The sequence below is a fragment of the Theropithecus gelada genome, chromosome 9, assembly GCF_003255815.1.
Source record: "Theropithecus gelada isolate Dixy chromosome 9, Tgel_1.0, whole genome shotgun sequence".
Taxonomy (NCBI): domain Eukaryota; kingdom Metazoa; phylum Chordata; class Mammalia; order Primates; family Cercopithecidae; genus Theropithecus; species Theropithecus gelada.
In genome coordinates this window covers 101,094,699-101,112,116 of record NC_037677.1, presented here as the reverse complement: position 1 = coordinate 101,112,116, position 17,418 = coordinate 101,094,699, and the positions used below count along the sequence as shown (strand labels likewise).

At 38.9% G+C, this 17,418-nt stretch overlaps 1 protein-coding gene across 1 annotated transcript in view; it reads right to left on the bottom strand.

Moving 5' to 3' along the window:
* Positions 1-9,535: 9,535 nt before the first annotated feature.
* CFAP58 (cilia and flagella associated protein 58) overlaps positions 9,536-17,418 on the bottom strand; it is a 111,196-nt gene continuing 103,313 nt past the window's right edge. The window contains exon 18 of the mRNA XM_025397301.1: positions 9,536-10,222. Coding sequence (XP_025253086.1) covers positions 10,114-10,222 — 109 coding nt within the window. The 3' untranslated portion in view covers positions 9,536-10,113. The remainder of the gene's footprint in view (positions 10,223-17,418) is intronic.

Genomic DNA, 17,418 nt, shown 5'->3' with positions numbered 1-17,418 from the left:
CTCCATAAGCCCCTATTTTAACTGGGGGACCACAATGACGTTTTGACATCAGCGTCAGCTCAGAGCCAGTGTCCAGTAGTCCTCGAAATGTCTGATCATTCCCCTTTCCCCAGTGCACAGTTACCCTGGTAAAAGGCCAGAGTTCTCCTTGGGGAAGGATGGGAGAAAGACTAACAGCATAAATTGTCGTTAGTGTAGTAGGGTCCTTCCCCCAGGGGACCTGGCCTTTCCTTCATTGAAGGGGTTCTGGGTCTGCAAACTGGCTGAAGTCTGGAAATTGATTGTGAGGCCATGATTGTAATTCAAATTAGTCTTTTGTCCATTCAACCTACAAGTTTTCTGCTCATATAAATTAAGTAGAAATGCAGTAGGGTTCCTATCAATTTCACTTCTAGGAACACCATGATTAATTAGCCAATGCCAGAGCTATACACAAGTCAGACTATTCTGATTGCCACTTTGCCTCTACTGTCCATTACTGTAACTATGCCCACCTTGTCTTTGATGGTTGAGTGCCACCACTTGGCCCCTGCCACCTTCGGATCCAATTATTCCCATTGTATTTAAATTTTGTAGTTGAGTGACTACAGTTCCCACTATTAGATCTGACATACACAGAAGAGCAATTACAGGGCTCTTCAAAGATGCAGGTGCTGCCCTCACAAATATATTTCACAAGGCATTGGTCAAGGGTATATCTTCTGGACCCTCCCAGCTGGGACGAGTAGCTCTAAAGTGACAAATCCACTCTACCATCCCAATCTCCCTAAGCCTTTGGATCCCTTCCTTTACATTAAATCAAGGGAGATCAGACATTTCCAACTCACTCATGGTGGGCCATCTTTTAATCCATATTTCAGCTAACCAAGCAAATAAACTATTAGAACCTCTTATAACTCCCCAAGCTGCAACATTAAATGCAGAGTCTTTACTTAGTGGGCCCAAATCAATACATTCAGCCTGATCCAACTCTCTGTTCCTTCCACCATTATTCCATACCCTTAATATCCATTCCCAAGCCTGTTCTCCAGATTGCTGTTTATATAAATTACAGAACTCAAACAGTTCTTTTCAAGTGTAGCACATCTCCTCATGGGTCACACTCTCAACCTCACCTCCAGGGGCTCACTGGAACTTTAGTCTAGTTATAGGTCTAGAAGCAAACAGGGGTGTTGGGGATGGCTCCTGAGGAGAATCAACATTATTTTGCCTGGCAACTGCCTCAGGGGAGGCCATCCCTGTTGCCTCAGGCAGCACAGGGTTTATCTCCTCAGATAAATGTGGAAAGGCTGATGGCAGCATGGGTCGGGGAGGGGATGTTGCCACTACTGGGTATGTGGGAAGCTGTTCCTTCTGACAAAAAATGTTCAGAAGAGTTTACAAACTCAGTGTCCCCAGCTTTATCAAGGTCCTTCCACATGTCCCCATTCCAAGTTTCAAGGTCCCATACATTTCCAATCAATGCCCTCACTTTAACAGTAGACATCTGGTGAGGCTGTGCATGCACTTTTCATTGCAGTTCAGCCACTTGCATGATAAGAGCTTGTGTTTATTTTTCCACAATTTCAGCTCTTTCTCTACAGGAGATAAAGAGTCTCACTCAGGGTAATCATAGCAGAGTTGAGGTTCAATATCTGCTTCCTATTTTAACTCCTTATTCTAACTCAGGGAGTTAGAATCCCTGAGTTCATCATTTTCTTTCATCACTTTGTCCACTGAACTTAGGAGCAACCAACCAGCTTCATTATGTTCCTTGGTTCTCCACATATGGTCAAAGGTATTATGTATAGAGTCACTAAACACCTTGCCCCTCACAAGCAGTGAATCAGGAGTGTCAAATGCATATATTTTGCATAATTTTCTAAACAGTACATGCCAAGGACAATCAGTGTTCTCTATACTATTAGAAGTAGAGTCCTTAGCATTTTGGGTTCTAATTGTATTAAGCAGCCAACTCCAGAAACCCCAAAACCAACAAAAGAACTCCATCTTTATATTCTGTTCCTCTAGAACCACTCCTAGTATCAAAATCTGTATTAGTCAGGGTTCTCTAGAAAGACAGAACTAATAGGACAGATAGATATATAAAGGAGAGTTTATTAAGTATTAACTCACATGATCCCAAGGTCCCACAATAGGCCATCTGCAAGCTGAGGAGCAAGAAGAGTCAGTCTAAATCCCAAAACTGAAGAACTTGGAGTCAGATGTCCAACGGCAGGAAGCATCCAGCATACGAGAAAGATGTAGGCTGGAAGGCTAGGCCAGTCTAGTCTTTTCATGTTTTTCTGCCTGCTTTATATTCTAGCCGTGTTGACTGCTGATTACATGGTGTCCACTCAGATTAAGGGTGGGTCTGCCTTCAGCCCACTGACTCAAATGTTAATCTCCTTTGGCAGCACCCTCACAGACACACCCAGGATCAATACTTTGTATTCTTCAATCCAATCAAGTTGACACTCACTATTAACCATCACACCCTTCCAAGACTAAACTAGGAAGAAGCTGAATGCCTGAAAAGACCAATAACAAGTTCTGAAGTTAAGGCAGTAATAAATAGCCTACAACCAAAAAAAGCCCAGGACCAGATGGATTTACAGCTGAATTCTACCAGAAATACAAAGAGGAGCTGATATCATTTCTTCTGAAACTATGCCAAACAATTGAAAAGTAGGGACTCCTCTCTAACTCATTCTATGAGGCCAGCATCATCCTGATACCAAAACCTGGCAGAGATACAACAAAAAAAGAAAACTTCCCTGATGAACATCAGTGCAAAAATTCTCAATAAAATACTGGCAAACCAAATACAGCAGCACATCAAAAAGCTTATCCACCACAATCAAGTTGGCTTCATTCCCGGGATGCAAGGCTATTTTAACATATGCAAATCAATAAACATAATTCATCACATAAACAGATCTAAAGACAAAAACCACATGATTATCTCAATAGATGCATAAAAGGCCTTTGATAAGATTTAACATGCCTTCATGTTAAAAACTCTTAATAAACTAGGTATTGAAAGAATATATCTCAAAATAATAAGAGCCATTTATGACAGACCCACAGCCAATATCATACTGAATGGGCAAAAGCTGGAATTATTCCTCTTGAAAACTGGCACAAGACAAGGATGCTCTCTCTCACCACTCCTATTCAACACAGTATTGGAAGTTCTGGCCAGGGCAATCAGGCAAGAGAAAGAAATAAAGTGTATTCAAATAGGAAGAGGGGAAGTCAAATTTTCTTTGTAGATGACATGATCCTACATCTAGAAAACCCCATTACGTCAGCCCAAAACTCCTTAAGCTGATAAGCAACTTCAGCAAAGTCTCAGGATACAAAGTCAATGTGCAGAAGTCACAAGCATTCCTATACACCAACAACAGGCAAGCAGAAAGCCAAATCATGAGTGAACTCCCATTCACAATTGCTACAAAGAGAATAAAATACCTAGGAATACAGCTAACAAGGGAAGTGAAGGACTTCAAGGAGAACTACAAACCACTGCTCAAGGAAACCAAAGAGGATACAAACAAGTGGAAAAATGTTTCATGCTTATGGATAGGAAAAAATCAATATCGTGAAAATGGCCATACCACCCAAAGTGATTTATAGATTCAATGCTATTCCCATTAAACTACCACTGGCATTCATCACAGAATTAGAAAAAACTATTTTAAAATTCATATGGAACCATACGGAAAAAAGGGCTCATATAGCCAAGACAATCCTAAGCAAAAAGAACAAAGCTGGAGGCATCATGCTACTTGGACTTCAAACTATACTGTAAGACTACAATAACCAAAATAGCATGGTACTTATACAAAAACAGACACATAGACCAATGGAACAGCATAGAGAGCTCAGAAATAAGACCACATCTACAACCATCCGATCTTTGACAAACCTAATAAAAACAAGCAATGGGGAAAGGATTCCCTATTTAATAAATGGTGCTGGGAAAACTGGCTATCCATATGCAGAAAATTGAAACTAGATCCCTTCCTCATATCTTATACAAAAATTCACTCAAGATGGAATAAAGGCTTAAATGTAAAACCCAAAACTATAAAAACCCTAGAAGAAAATCTAGGCAATACCATTCAGGAAACAGGCATGGGCAAAGATTTCATGATGAAATGGCCAAAAGCAATGGCAACAAAAGCAAGATTTACAAATGGGATCTAATTAAACTAAAGAGCTTCTGCACATCAAAAGAAACTATCATCAGAGTGAACAGGCAACCTACAGAGTGGGAGAAAATTTTTGTAATGTGTCCATTTGACAAAGGTCTAATATCCAGAATCTACAAAGAACTCAAATTTACAAGAATAAAACAAAGAACCCCATTTAAAATTAGGCAAAAGACATGACCAGACACTTCTCAAAATAAGACATTCACGCAGCCAACAAACATATGAAAAAAAGCTCAACATCACTAATCATTAGAGAAATGCAAATCAAAACCACAATGAGATACCATTTTACATCAGTGAGGATGGAGATTAAAAAATCAAGAAAGAACAGATGCTGGTGAGGTTGCAGAGAAACAGGAACGCTTTTACACTGTTGGTGGGAATGTAAATTAGTTCAACTATTGTGTAAGACAGTGTGGCGATTCCTCAAAGATCTAGAACCAGAAATGCCATTTGGTCCAGCAATTCTATTACTGAGTATACACCAAAAGGAATATAAATCATTCTGTGACAAAGATACATGCAGGCATATGTTCATTGCAGCCCTATTAACAATAGCAAAGACATGGAATCAACCCAAATGCCCATCGATGATAGACTAGAAAATGTGTCACATATATACCATGGAATACTATGCAGCCATAAAAAGGAATGCGATCATGTCCTTTGCAGGGACGTGGATGAAGCTGGAAGCCATTATCCTCAGCAAACTAACACAGAACAGAAAACCAAACACCCCATGTTGTCACTTACAAGTGGGAGCTGAACAATGAGAACACACAGACACAAGGAGGGGAACAACACACTGGGGCCTGTCGGGGGTGGGGTGGGGGAAGGGAGAGCATTAGGAAAAATAGCTAATGCATGCTTGGCTTAATACCAAGGTGATGGGTTGATAGGTGCAGGAAACCACCATGGCACATATTTACCTATGTAACAAACCTGCACATCCTGCACATGTATCCCAGAACTTAAAATCATAATTAAAAGAAAAAAAAGAAAATGAAAAGGTAAGCCACAGACTGAACAAAAATATTTGCAATACACATATCTGACAAACGTTTTGTATCCAGACTACACAAATAACTTTTACAGCCAATGAGATGATTTTAAAATGGGCTAAATATTTGAAGACACTTCACAAAATAAGATTTACTGATGGCCAAAGCTACGTGAAAAGATCCTCAACATTGTTAGTCATTAGGAAACACAAATATAAACCATAATGAAGTATCACTATATATCCAAAACAATGGCTTAAAAAAGTACTGTCGATACCAGTATTGACAAGGATGTGAAGCAACTGGAGACCACACTCATTGTCAGTAAAAATGGTACAACCAGGCAAACAGTTTGACAGTTATCAAGTTAAATATACAATTATCCTTTGATCCAGCAATTCTATTCCTTGGTATTTACCCAAGAGACATGATAATGTATATCCACATAAAGACCCGTATGTGAATGTTCATAGCAACTTTATTCAGAATAGCTAAACACTAGAAATAACTTGAATTCCCATCAACGGGTAAAATACACCAATTGTGTTTTTGCATACAATGGAATATTGCTCCACAATATAAATCAGTGAATTACTGATCACACAACAACATGGATGGATCTCGAAAAACTACTTCCTGAAAATAAAAGTCAGGCACAAAAGAGTACACAGTGTATAATTCCATTCATATAAAATTCTAAGAAAGACAAAACTAATCTATAACAATAAAAAACAGATCCATTGTTACTTGGGCTGGGTGGTGGCTGGCAATATTGACTTGCCAAGTGGCGTAAGGGGCATTTTGGAGGGGTGGTGATTATGGCAGTGGTTACTTGAATGTATGCATTTGTCAAACCTTACCAAGCTATACACTTAAAATAAGTGCCTTTTATATGTAGGTTATATATTGATAAAGCTTATTTTTAAAAAGAAAATCTATCTCTATATATACATATATATGCATATATGCTTATACAGTATATACTTAAAGGTTCAGAAAGATATATTCAAAAGTATAGAACAGTAATATTTCAAAGGTGACATTAAAAATATTTAATGATGGGAAGCACAAGCATTGATCCATCAGAAGAAATGGTAGGTTTGAACAACTGATACAGCCAACCCGTGTGAATGAGATGAGTGTTAGTCCAGAAAAACAATAGCTATGAGTGGTAGGATTACAGACGTCCTTTTTCTTCCTTTTGCTTATCTATATTTGTTAATATTCTGTAAGAGTCGTGTACTTTAAAGTAAGAACAAAATCTATTTTTAATTATAAAGAAGAAAAATGGTACCCTGTTGATAATCACATTTTATACTGTTATAAAATTCTAATGAATCTAAAAACCCTAATGGAACTTTTAAATAATAGATATGAGAAATGGTATACTAAAACAGCATTGAATTGGAAGGTAAAAATGGACAATGCTATAAAAATATTTTCTGTCTACTACAAAGAAAATAGTGAGACATATTTTTAAATTATTTTACCATTTGAACATTTTAAAATGCCCTCCCTTTACTCCTGTCCCAACAAGATGTCCATATAATTGATTATGTTGTAAGAGAGAGATCATTTCCTCAAATTGTCCAGGCCCTGAAATGCCATAATGCTCAAAATGCATTATACAGTATGTTCCTATGGGTGTCTTGGTCTAGGTCAAACTTCAGAATCTGTCTGAGCAAGTCAGGAAATCAAATGATAATTATCAGCCCTGGATAAGTTTTTATAGCAAAATTATAGCCCATGACAAGCAGAGGTGTTGCTATCTCTTCCTAGCAAGATTACTACTGCTGTCTCTATGGCTCATCACAGCAACAAACCTTTGCCCTGAGCCATTCTTCAGAGGTAAGCACAATAAAAACCTGGCTATAAGAATAGTCGCTGAGAAGCTATGATCAGCAAATAATGACCAGGGAGTCCCCTTCATCATGTCTCTCTCTATTAACAGAGAAACTGCACCAGCTCCCCATCAGCCCAGCCAGGAGTCAATGGATGGTTTAGCAACAGGACTCCTTTCTGAAATTCTGAAAACCCCAGGGTAAAATTATGCTACTGTACAGTCTCCTAATGTTGCTTTACAATGCAGCTCAAATTTGTGATTTTAAAAGCACCTCAGCCCACTGTGAGTTCACAGTTATCTTTAATGATTTGCAAATCTTGGTGTTTTTTAACAGCTCATTTTTGTGCTGCGGCTACTGTGGTAACACCTGCACCTAAATAGTTATTGCTTATAATACCCTGGGCTGTCAGGATGTGCAGTAAATGAGAGGCAGTGCAGTATCTTCCACCTTTTCTAGCCTAATTCGCTCCTCCTCCATCTGAACACAAGCATACTGAGTCTGATGGAGCTGCTATGTCAGCTCCCAAGGCCCTCTTCCCCCTTGGCTCATGGGACGTCTGTCATCAGCAGCTGCTGATCATCCTGCTCTGTTACATGGAGAGACACAGGAAGAAGATGGCAGCCAGAAACCACCAGGCTCTTTCCCTCCTGTGAACAGAGGAAGGCTGAAAGCTCTGACTTTGAAGATGGAGGATCAACTTGTTCCCAGATGGCAACTATAAAAAAAATACAGAAGTTTTCATGAGGCACACAATGTGACATTTCTACAAGATATTCTATTTATATCACATTACTAAATCCAGCTTCATTTTAGTGTCATTAACCTTTTAAGTGAGGATTAGAATCACCTTTACAGGTGACAAGTATTATGTAACAACTTTTCTTCTCTAATTCCAAAATGTTTGGTATCTTTTAGGTAATAGTAATAATGGCAGATGTTTACTGAACAATACTACGTGCCTGACGTTGTTCTAAGCTTACATGCATTAACTCATTTAATCCTGAAAACAACCTGTTGTTATGATGAGTCAGGATTTGAACCCAGAATCTGTCTCCAGAGTCTTTGCCATTCTGAGATAGATCCAAAGATCAGACTCCGTTCCCCTATAGAAGTGAACCTCTTATGAAGACACCCAAGGACTCAGAATAAAATGGGCTACAACTATGCTTCCAAATGCCTCAGAATAGATGAGAAAAATCTCCAGGGTTGTATATGTGTCATAACTGCCTTACCTTACCTGCAAAAGTCTTTTGTCTAAGCAAAGTATGGTTGGCTCTGAGGGAAGATATCAGTGATTTTCAAAAATGGAAATGGCCCCATTGTGATTTTTTTAGGTTTAAAATGCTCTTGGTAAATTCTCTAGGGTACAGTCCCATCCTCTATATCCCTGTATGGTGCCCAAAGAGCTGATGATCACACCTCTTCAAAACATTATCAGCTACACTGGAGGTTGCTTTCCATCTGTAAGCATTCTCTCACTGGGCCCATTTGGGAGAAGCAGAGGATGACACTGCCCAACTCATTTCCCCCTGAGCCCTTAACCACTTTCACCTCCAACAGTCAGCACCTGTGTTCTCTGTCTGTGGGCTGCCACCAAGCTGCCAAAGCCTGCTTTGCCTGCAGGGAGAGAGAACCAGAGGGGACCCTCCAGAGCAGTCCTTGGCCAATGACAGACAGCACAGGAGATATACCCCAGCCCCTCATTCCTCCTGGAGACAACTCTAAGATGTCTCCAGAGCTCTCCTGCAAGATGGAGCCAAAGTCTCCCATCATGGAACTGGACATAATATTGCATCCTTCTCGGCCTCCTTCCTTTCCCTGTCTTACTTCACCATCCTGTTACTGGTTTTCCTCGGATCACTTCATAATACATCACTTTCATTGACACCAACGTCTTTGGTTTGCTTCTAGAGAACCTCATCTAAGAGTGGAGACAGGTATGTAGTGAACTGAAGGTGACGCAGGACATCCAGAAGGTCCCTCTGAAGTCCCACCTCCACGTATGGTCTAAACAAACATCTCAGGTCATTAACACTCCGGCTCTGCACAAGGGAAATCTTGGTCCCTCGGCACAAACAGAATGTTATGATCCATTAACACTGTGCTTGTTCATCCCTGAGCTACTCCTCAAAAATTTTTTTAAAATACAGAGGTCAAGTTATTGTGAGAGAGATGGCCAGAGTGTCCTCACATGATGTAACTGAATGAAACCTCTTAATGAGAAAACATTGAATGGATGTCCCAATAATTGTGGCTTCAACAACAAGAAATCACAGTGGATTCAATGGTTCAAAATGCCTGGGAGCCAAACAGATGTCTGTGCTAAATAATTGTGTTCTCAAGTCTGGGAGGAAGATGGAGGCCTAGAAAGGATAGGAGACTAGCACAAATCTCTCATTTCATGGTCTTGGTTCCTGTGAATCAAATGCTCTTGTTAAACATCTCTCACAGTAGCTTTAAACTTTAATTACATACTCTACCAAAGCAAGGATCAAAATCTCTACAAAGATTCTTTTTTATTTTTTATGATGAAGTATTTATTAGTGTGTCTCTTTGGAATAGATTTTCCTACTCCAGGCCTGAAAAGAAATTCCACATAGAAATCATTCTCAAAACACTTTTTAAATTCTTGAGAGTTTGTCCTTCTTTCTCGTCTCATGCAATGACTTGTTAATGAGGAATAATTAAAATAGATTCTTGTTAATAAGGTGAGAGGGGACGCATTGCATTTCAAAAATACTTTTAAATATAAAACCTTCAAGTACACCAATATCTATAATAAAGAAATTAAGGTCTAGTACATTTCAACCAATGGGGTAGCAACAAAAGATTTGCTTCATGCAATAGGTCAGCCTAACTGAAAACAGAGAATTATGATCTTGCTAATATCAACGTGGACCAGACAAAACACCATCCCTCTTATATGTATGTGACTATAATAGTTCTGCATTTCTTTCCATCCTGGATTCTCAGCACCGATTCTATGATCCAAGGACTTCGAGATTCCCCCAAAATGTCCCAGAGCAGATTTCATGAGCTGTTCAACTGGACCCAGCCAGCAGCTTCAGGTTAGAACTTCATCTTGGTTGACTTGAGAGGAAATCCACCCCCAGTAAAACCAGGGCCATTTGGTTTGACCATTAAGAAGGTGTTATCCATGGGTGCTGTGTCCTTGTTTCTGTAATAGAGGAGGTGAAAGTTAGCTTCCTTAACATCCTTTTTGTCTAAGTTTGACATTTGATAATCCTAGGGTGTGTTAGCCACTGAAAACTACTTTGATTACAGTTTCTAGTTTTAGACAAGGTAGTTGTTTAAATCTAATTAGGTGTTCACCGATAAAACATAAAATTAGGGCAAGACAATTAAATGCAAAATATGCTCTCCTAATGTTTATTTAAATATGAACAGAAGACCTCATTATAACTCAAATGCTGTGTATTTGGTGACTTCTGACTTGGAATCATCTTCCTGTTTTATAAAACATTTGTTTAGCTCCAAAGATCAGTCAGAAGAATCTTTTTCTTGGCTCAATTATAATGACTAATTCATCATTTATCAACTTTTATATTGCAAAGTTCTGGTATAAATTTATAAATATTTACTACACACAAGGTATCTTCATCAAACTTGGACATTTATAAAACACAAATTTTCCTGTAACCCTAGACAAGCAACCATTATTACTAGAAATAGTTTTAAGATACAAGAAAAGCTGGGGAAGATAAATAAAATAGTATTTTTGGCAATGGATGAAGAGAATTCTGCCCTAAAATCAACAGTATAACTTCTATATAGATGTCCTTTAAATACACACACAGACACACACACACACACTCATATTCAGGCTTACTGTAGAAGTAACCTAGATCTACACAAGTTATCTATCTTGGGGTCTTAAAGAAAACACCTTTGGAATCCCTGTTAAACAATGAAAATTAAGCAAACTGCTAAGACCAAAACCAATTAGATTGGACAATTATGAATGACTCACCCTAGGGGAACAAACTGTCTTTTGGAAAAGAATCTGGTACTGCAGACTGTAGATCAGCCTGGGGATATTGAGTAGGGTAGTCAGGGGCAGGTGCAGGTGTAGTTTGGGATCACAGTGGGAGCAGAGGGGTGTTTAAGAAAAACAAAAGAAGGTAAAAGGTACAAAATGATAAGAGTTGCTATTTTGTAAAGGGCATATGTGGAGACAACATCCACAGAGATTATTCTAAATTATTCCATTGGGAGAGAACCTGTAGAGGATTGGTAATCAACCCATCTGTCTCTCAGTAGAATTGATTTCATTGTTGTGAAAAACCATTCTCCATAAATAGGACGAAAGCCTTAGCCTTGAGTGGATCCAGCAAAGCAAATTCTTTCCTGTACCTTGGCAACTCGTCTGGCTCTTGACTGGTGTTAGAGGCGGCAGCACTCCCCTTCCCCCTGCCCTCTCTCGCCTTAAATAACCTGAATTTTCTTTTTCTGAAGGAGCTTAAGCCTAATGCTTCTGGCTTGGTCTAAGCTGACTAATGGGAATACTGTCTCCTTTATATTATCTTTTTAATGTATTTATAGACCATTATAATGACTCCCTCAGCCTTCTTCCTTCCAGTCTATACCATCTCAGCACTTTTGTTCTTGCCTCTTCATATTTTTTTCTTCAGCATCTTTTTTGCTATTATCCTATGAACTAATCTTTGTCTACCGGTTTAGGAATCACCAAGTAGATGGAACCACCAATGGAGCCCTAACTAGGTCAGAGTGGCTACTAGTAATAAGTGTGTAAGGACAAGAAGAGGACAGGTAAAGGCAAAGATTCTAGAGCTTTCTAGAACTTTCTAGTACTGCCCAGTTGAACTTTCTGTTATACCCAGCCACTAGCCACATGTGGCTATTAAGCACTTGAAATGTGACTAGTGAGACTGAGGAACTGATTTCACAGTAATTTGTTTAAATTTAAATGGCCACAAGTGGCACACAGCTGGGCAGCACAGTGCTAGTGGACAGGCCCATCAAGAAGGGCTGAGCCAATATATGGACAGCTCATGCTCTCTATGTCCATCAAGCTTTGGGGAAAGAGAGGGAGCAAGATCAGCAGGCAGTAATGTCAAAGAAGACTAGGCCAAATCCCAGGGTCAAGGCAAGAAAATTAATCAGCTCTAGAAAGATAATAAAGAGCCAAACTAGCTGTTTGTAACAGTGTAAACTAGACCATTGGTCTCCAAATGGAGTGTACGAACTTTAGAAAATGAATGAGATGATCCATTGTGGGTAGAAAGAAGATATTATTCAATTACATCACAATTAAAAGAACTACAGAAGCAAGAACAAACACATTCAAAAGCTAGCAGAAGGCAAGAAATAACTAACATCAGAGCAGAACTGAAGGAGATAGAGACACAAAAAAACCCTTCAAAAAATCAATGAATCCAGGAGATGGTTTTTTTGAAAAGATCAACAAAATTGATAGACTGCTAGCAAGACAAATAAAGAAGAAGAGAGAGAAGAATCAAATAGATGCAATAAAAAATGATAAAGGGGATATCGCCACTGACTCCACAGAAATACAAACTACCATCAGAGAATACTATAAACACCTCTACACAAATCAACTAGAAAACCTAGAAGAAATGGATGAATTCCTGGACATATACACCCTCCCAAGACTAAACTAGGAAGAAGTTGAATCCCTAAATAGACCAATAACAGGCTCTGAAATTGAGGCAATAATTAATAGGCTACCAACCAAAAAGAAGTCCAGGACCAGACAGATTCACAGCCAAATTCTACCAGAGGTACAAGGAGGAGCTGGTACCATTCCTACTGAAACTATTCCAACCAATAGCAAAAGAGGGAATCCTCCTTAATTCATTTTATGAGGCCAACATCATCCTGATACCAAAGCCTGGCAGAGACACAGCAAAAAAAGAGAATTTTAGACCAATATCCCTGATGAACATCGATGCAAAAATCCTCAATAAAATACTGGCAAACCAAATCCAGAAGCACATCAAAATGCTTATCCACCATGATCAAGTGGGCTTCATCCCTGGGATGCAACGCTGGTTCAACAGATGCAAATCAATAAACGTAATCCAGCATATAAACAGAACCAAAGACAAAAACCACATGATCATCTCAATAGATGCAGAAAAGGCCTTTGACAAAATTCAACAGCCCTTCGTCCTAAAAACTCTCAATAAATTTGGTATTCATTGAATGTATCTCAAAATAGTAAGAGCTATTTATGACAAACCCACAGTCAATATCATACTGAAAGGGCAAAAACTAGAAGCATTCCCTTTAAAAACTGGCACAAGACAGGGATGCCCTCTCTCACCACTCCTATTCAACATAGTGTTGGAAGTTCTGGCCAGGGCAATCAGGCGGGGGAAAGAAATAAAGGGTATTCAATTAGGAAAAGAGGAAGTCAAATTGTCCCTGTTTGCAGGTGACATGATTGTATATTTAGAAAACCCTATCCTCTCAGCCCAAAATCTCCTTAAGCTGATAAGCAACTTCAGCAAAGTCTCAGGATACAAAATCAATGTGCAAAAATCACAAGCATTCTTATACACCAATAACAGACAAACAGAGAGCCACACCGTGAGTGAACTCCCATTCACAATTGCTTCAAATAGAATAAAATACCTAGGAATCCAACTTACAAGGGATGTGAAGGACCTCTTCAAGGAGAACTACAAACCACTGCTCAGTGAAATAAAAGAGGACACAAACGAATGGAAGAACATTCCATGCTCATGGATAGGAAGAATCGATATCGTGAAAATGGCCATACTGCCCAAGGTAATTTATAGATTCAATGCCATCCCCATTAAGCTACCAATGACTTTCTTCACAGAATTGGAAAAAACTACTTTAAAGTCCATATGGAACCAAAAAAGAGTCCGCATTGCCAAGACAATCCTAAGCCAAAAAAACAAAGCTGGAGGGATCATGCTACCTGACTTCAAAGTATACTACAAGGCTACAGTAACCAAAACAGCATGGTACTGGTACCAAAACAGAGATATAGACCAATGGAACAGAACAGAGCCCTCAGAAATAATACCACACATCTACAACCATCTGATCTTTGACAAATCTGACAAAAACAAGAAATGGGGAAGGATTCCCTATTTAATAAATGGTGCCGGGAAAACTGGCTAGCCATATGTAGAAAGCTGAAACTGGATCCCTTCCTTACACCTTATACGATAATTAATTCAAGATGGATTAGAAACTTAAATGTTGGACCTAAAACCATAAAAACCCTAGAAGAAAACCTAGGCAATACCATTCAGGACATAGGCATGGGCAAGGACTTCATGTCTAAAACACCAAAAGCAATGGCAACAAAAGCCAAAATTGACAAATGGGAGTTAATTAAACTAAAGAGCTTCTGCACAGCAAAAGAAACTCCCGTCAGAGTGAACAGGCAACCTACAGAATTGGGAGAAAATTTTTGCAATCTACTCATCTGACAAAAGGCTAATATCCAGAACCTACAAAGAACTCAAACAAATTTACAAGAAAACAACAACCCCATCAAAAAGTGGGCAAAGGATATGAACAGACGCTTCTCAAAAGAAGACATTTATGCAGCCAACAGAAACATGAAAAAATGCTCATCATCACTGGCTATCAGAGAAATGCAAATCAAAACCACGATGAGATACCATCTCACATCAGTTAGAATGGTGATCATTAAAAAGTCAGGAAACAACAGGTGCTACAGAGGATATGGAGAAATAGGAACACTTTTACACAGTTGGTGGGATTGTAAACTAGTTCAACCACTGTGGAAGACAGTGTGATGATTCCTCAAGGATCTAGAACTAGAAATACCATTTGACCCAGCCATCCCATTACTGGGTATATACCCAAAGGATTATAAATCATGCTGCTGTAAAGACACATGTACATGTATGTTCATTGAGGCACTATTCACAATAGCAAAGACTTGGAACTAACCCAAATGTCCATCAATGACAGACTGGATTAAGAAAATGTGGCACATATACACCATGGAATACTACGCAGCCATAAAAAAGGATGAGTTCATGTCCTTTGTAGGAACATGCATGCAACTGGAAACCATTATTCTCAGCAAACTATCACAAGAACAGAAAACCAAACACTGCATGTTCTCACTCATAGGTGGGAATTGAACAATGAGAATATCTGGACACAGGAAGGGGAATATCACACACTGGGGCCTGTCGTGGGAAGGGGGGAGGGGGGAGGGATAGCATTAGGAGATATACCTAAAGTAAATGACGAGTTAATGGGTGCAGCACACCAACATGGCACATGTATACATATGTAACAAACCTGCACGTTGTGCACATGCACCCTAGAACTTAAAGTATAATAAAAAAAGAAAGAAGATATTATTATATTAATTCTATTAATTGATTATTTTCTTTTATTTCTATTAATTTATATTTCTTTTTATTGTTATTTATTAATAAATAAATCTATTAATACTTTTATATTTAAAATTTTTAAATTATGCTTTACTAAGAGTTACAAACTGACAGTGGTATCTGCATATAATTTATAAATTAAAATACATTGCAGGTAAATCTAAAACTATTCTGAAATTTAAAAATTATTTTAAATATATATGCATATACATGCTGCAAGTTCAAAAATGTTTTACCGGGAGGGCTCAGTGGCTCATGCCTGTAATCCCAGTACTTTGGGAGGCCATGGCCAGCAGATCACTTGGGACCAGGAGTCCAAGACCAGCCTGGCCAACATGACAAAACCCTGTCTCTACTAAAAACAGAAAAAAAAAGTTAGCCGGGCATGTTGGCACACACTTGTCATCCCAGCTACTTGGAAGGCTGAGACATGAGAATGACTTGAACTCCGGAGTCAGAGTGAGCCAAGATGGTGCTACTGCACTCCAGCCTGGGTGACACAGTAAGACTCTGTCTCAAAAAAAGTTTTACTGATAAGGGTGTACAATCAAAGAGCTTGAAGACCACTGAGTTAGACACCTGCCTCATGTGGAAATTAACCGTGTTGACATTTTATGAGCACAATCTTGATATCCTAAAAGAAAAATACAGTGTTTCCACTCCAGCATTCATTTAATTTACATTGTTAATATTAGTGGTTCTGAAGCTTCACTGTGCATGAAAATCACCTGAGGAGCTTATTAAATTGCAGGTTTCCAGAGTCTGCTGAATCCAAGTATCTGGAAATATGGCCTGGGAACCTGCATGTTTAATAAATCTCACTAGGGATTCTGAGTCAGACAGATAGTTGGTAGACCTACACATGAAGACGGACTTATTTAAATTATAGCAGTATTTTCCTCTACTATGGAACTGGCACCTAAATGTGGAACAGGGGAGTATTCTGATTTACAAGAAGGGCAGACTTTTACTGGCAAATGAATTTGCATCCAGTTACTTTATATAACTTTGCTACTAACGAATCTTAGGCAAATGCACTCAAGCCATATTTCACCATGTCCCTGAAATGTCCATGTGGATAAATACCAAGCATGACTTTCAGCCCATAACGTGTCACTGCCAAATTAACTGGATGATTTTGGCAATGTCACGCAGCCAAACCAAGTTTTAAAACTAGTTCATTTCAAACCCAATTCATTTGGGCCCCTATTCTCACCCTGGGATCAGGCAAATAATATTAACAATGTGAAGAGAACTTTTGTTTTTCAACATGGGAGCATCCTGAAACCCAAAATGTTCACCTCACCTCTACATTATCATCTCCTAGAGGAAGAGGTCACATCAACCCCCCACAGCAGATGCTGAAGTCAGTCACTAGACACAGAAAATGGTTCAGAGATAATAACTATCTAAAAACCTAGGCAGGCATGGCTCACCCTGTAATCTCAACATTTTGGGAGGCTGAGGCAGGAAGATTGTTTGAGGCCAGGAGGTCAAGACCAGCCTGGGCAACATAGCAAGACCCTATCACTAAAAAAAATAAAATAAAAAATAAATAAATAAATAAATAAAAACATAGGTGAACTACTAGCAGTTATAGTGGTACAGGGGCATCATTAGAAAGAACAGCTTTATGAAGCCCCGGTCCCTTAGCAAAAGCACATGTGGTTTTAAATGTGAATATGCTGTTCAAGGCTGATTTTGAACCTCATTTGCAAACATAGTTATGACATTATTATCTCCAAACCATAAACTAGTGTGGGAGGAAAAGTCATATTACATTTCCTCTGCTCCATGGTAGATCCACCAATGAACAGATATTAATGAATCCCTGTTAGAATCCCAAGGAGAGGACTCAGTATCAGATGAGTCACTGATCTTGCTCTGATACAAACTTAGTGAGTGACTGGTAGAACGTCATTTGTTTGCCCTGCGACTTAGTTTACCCCAGTGAAAC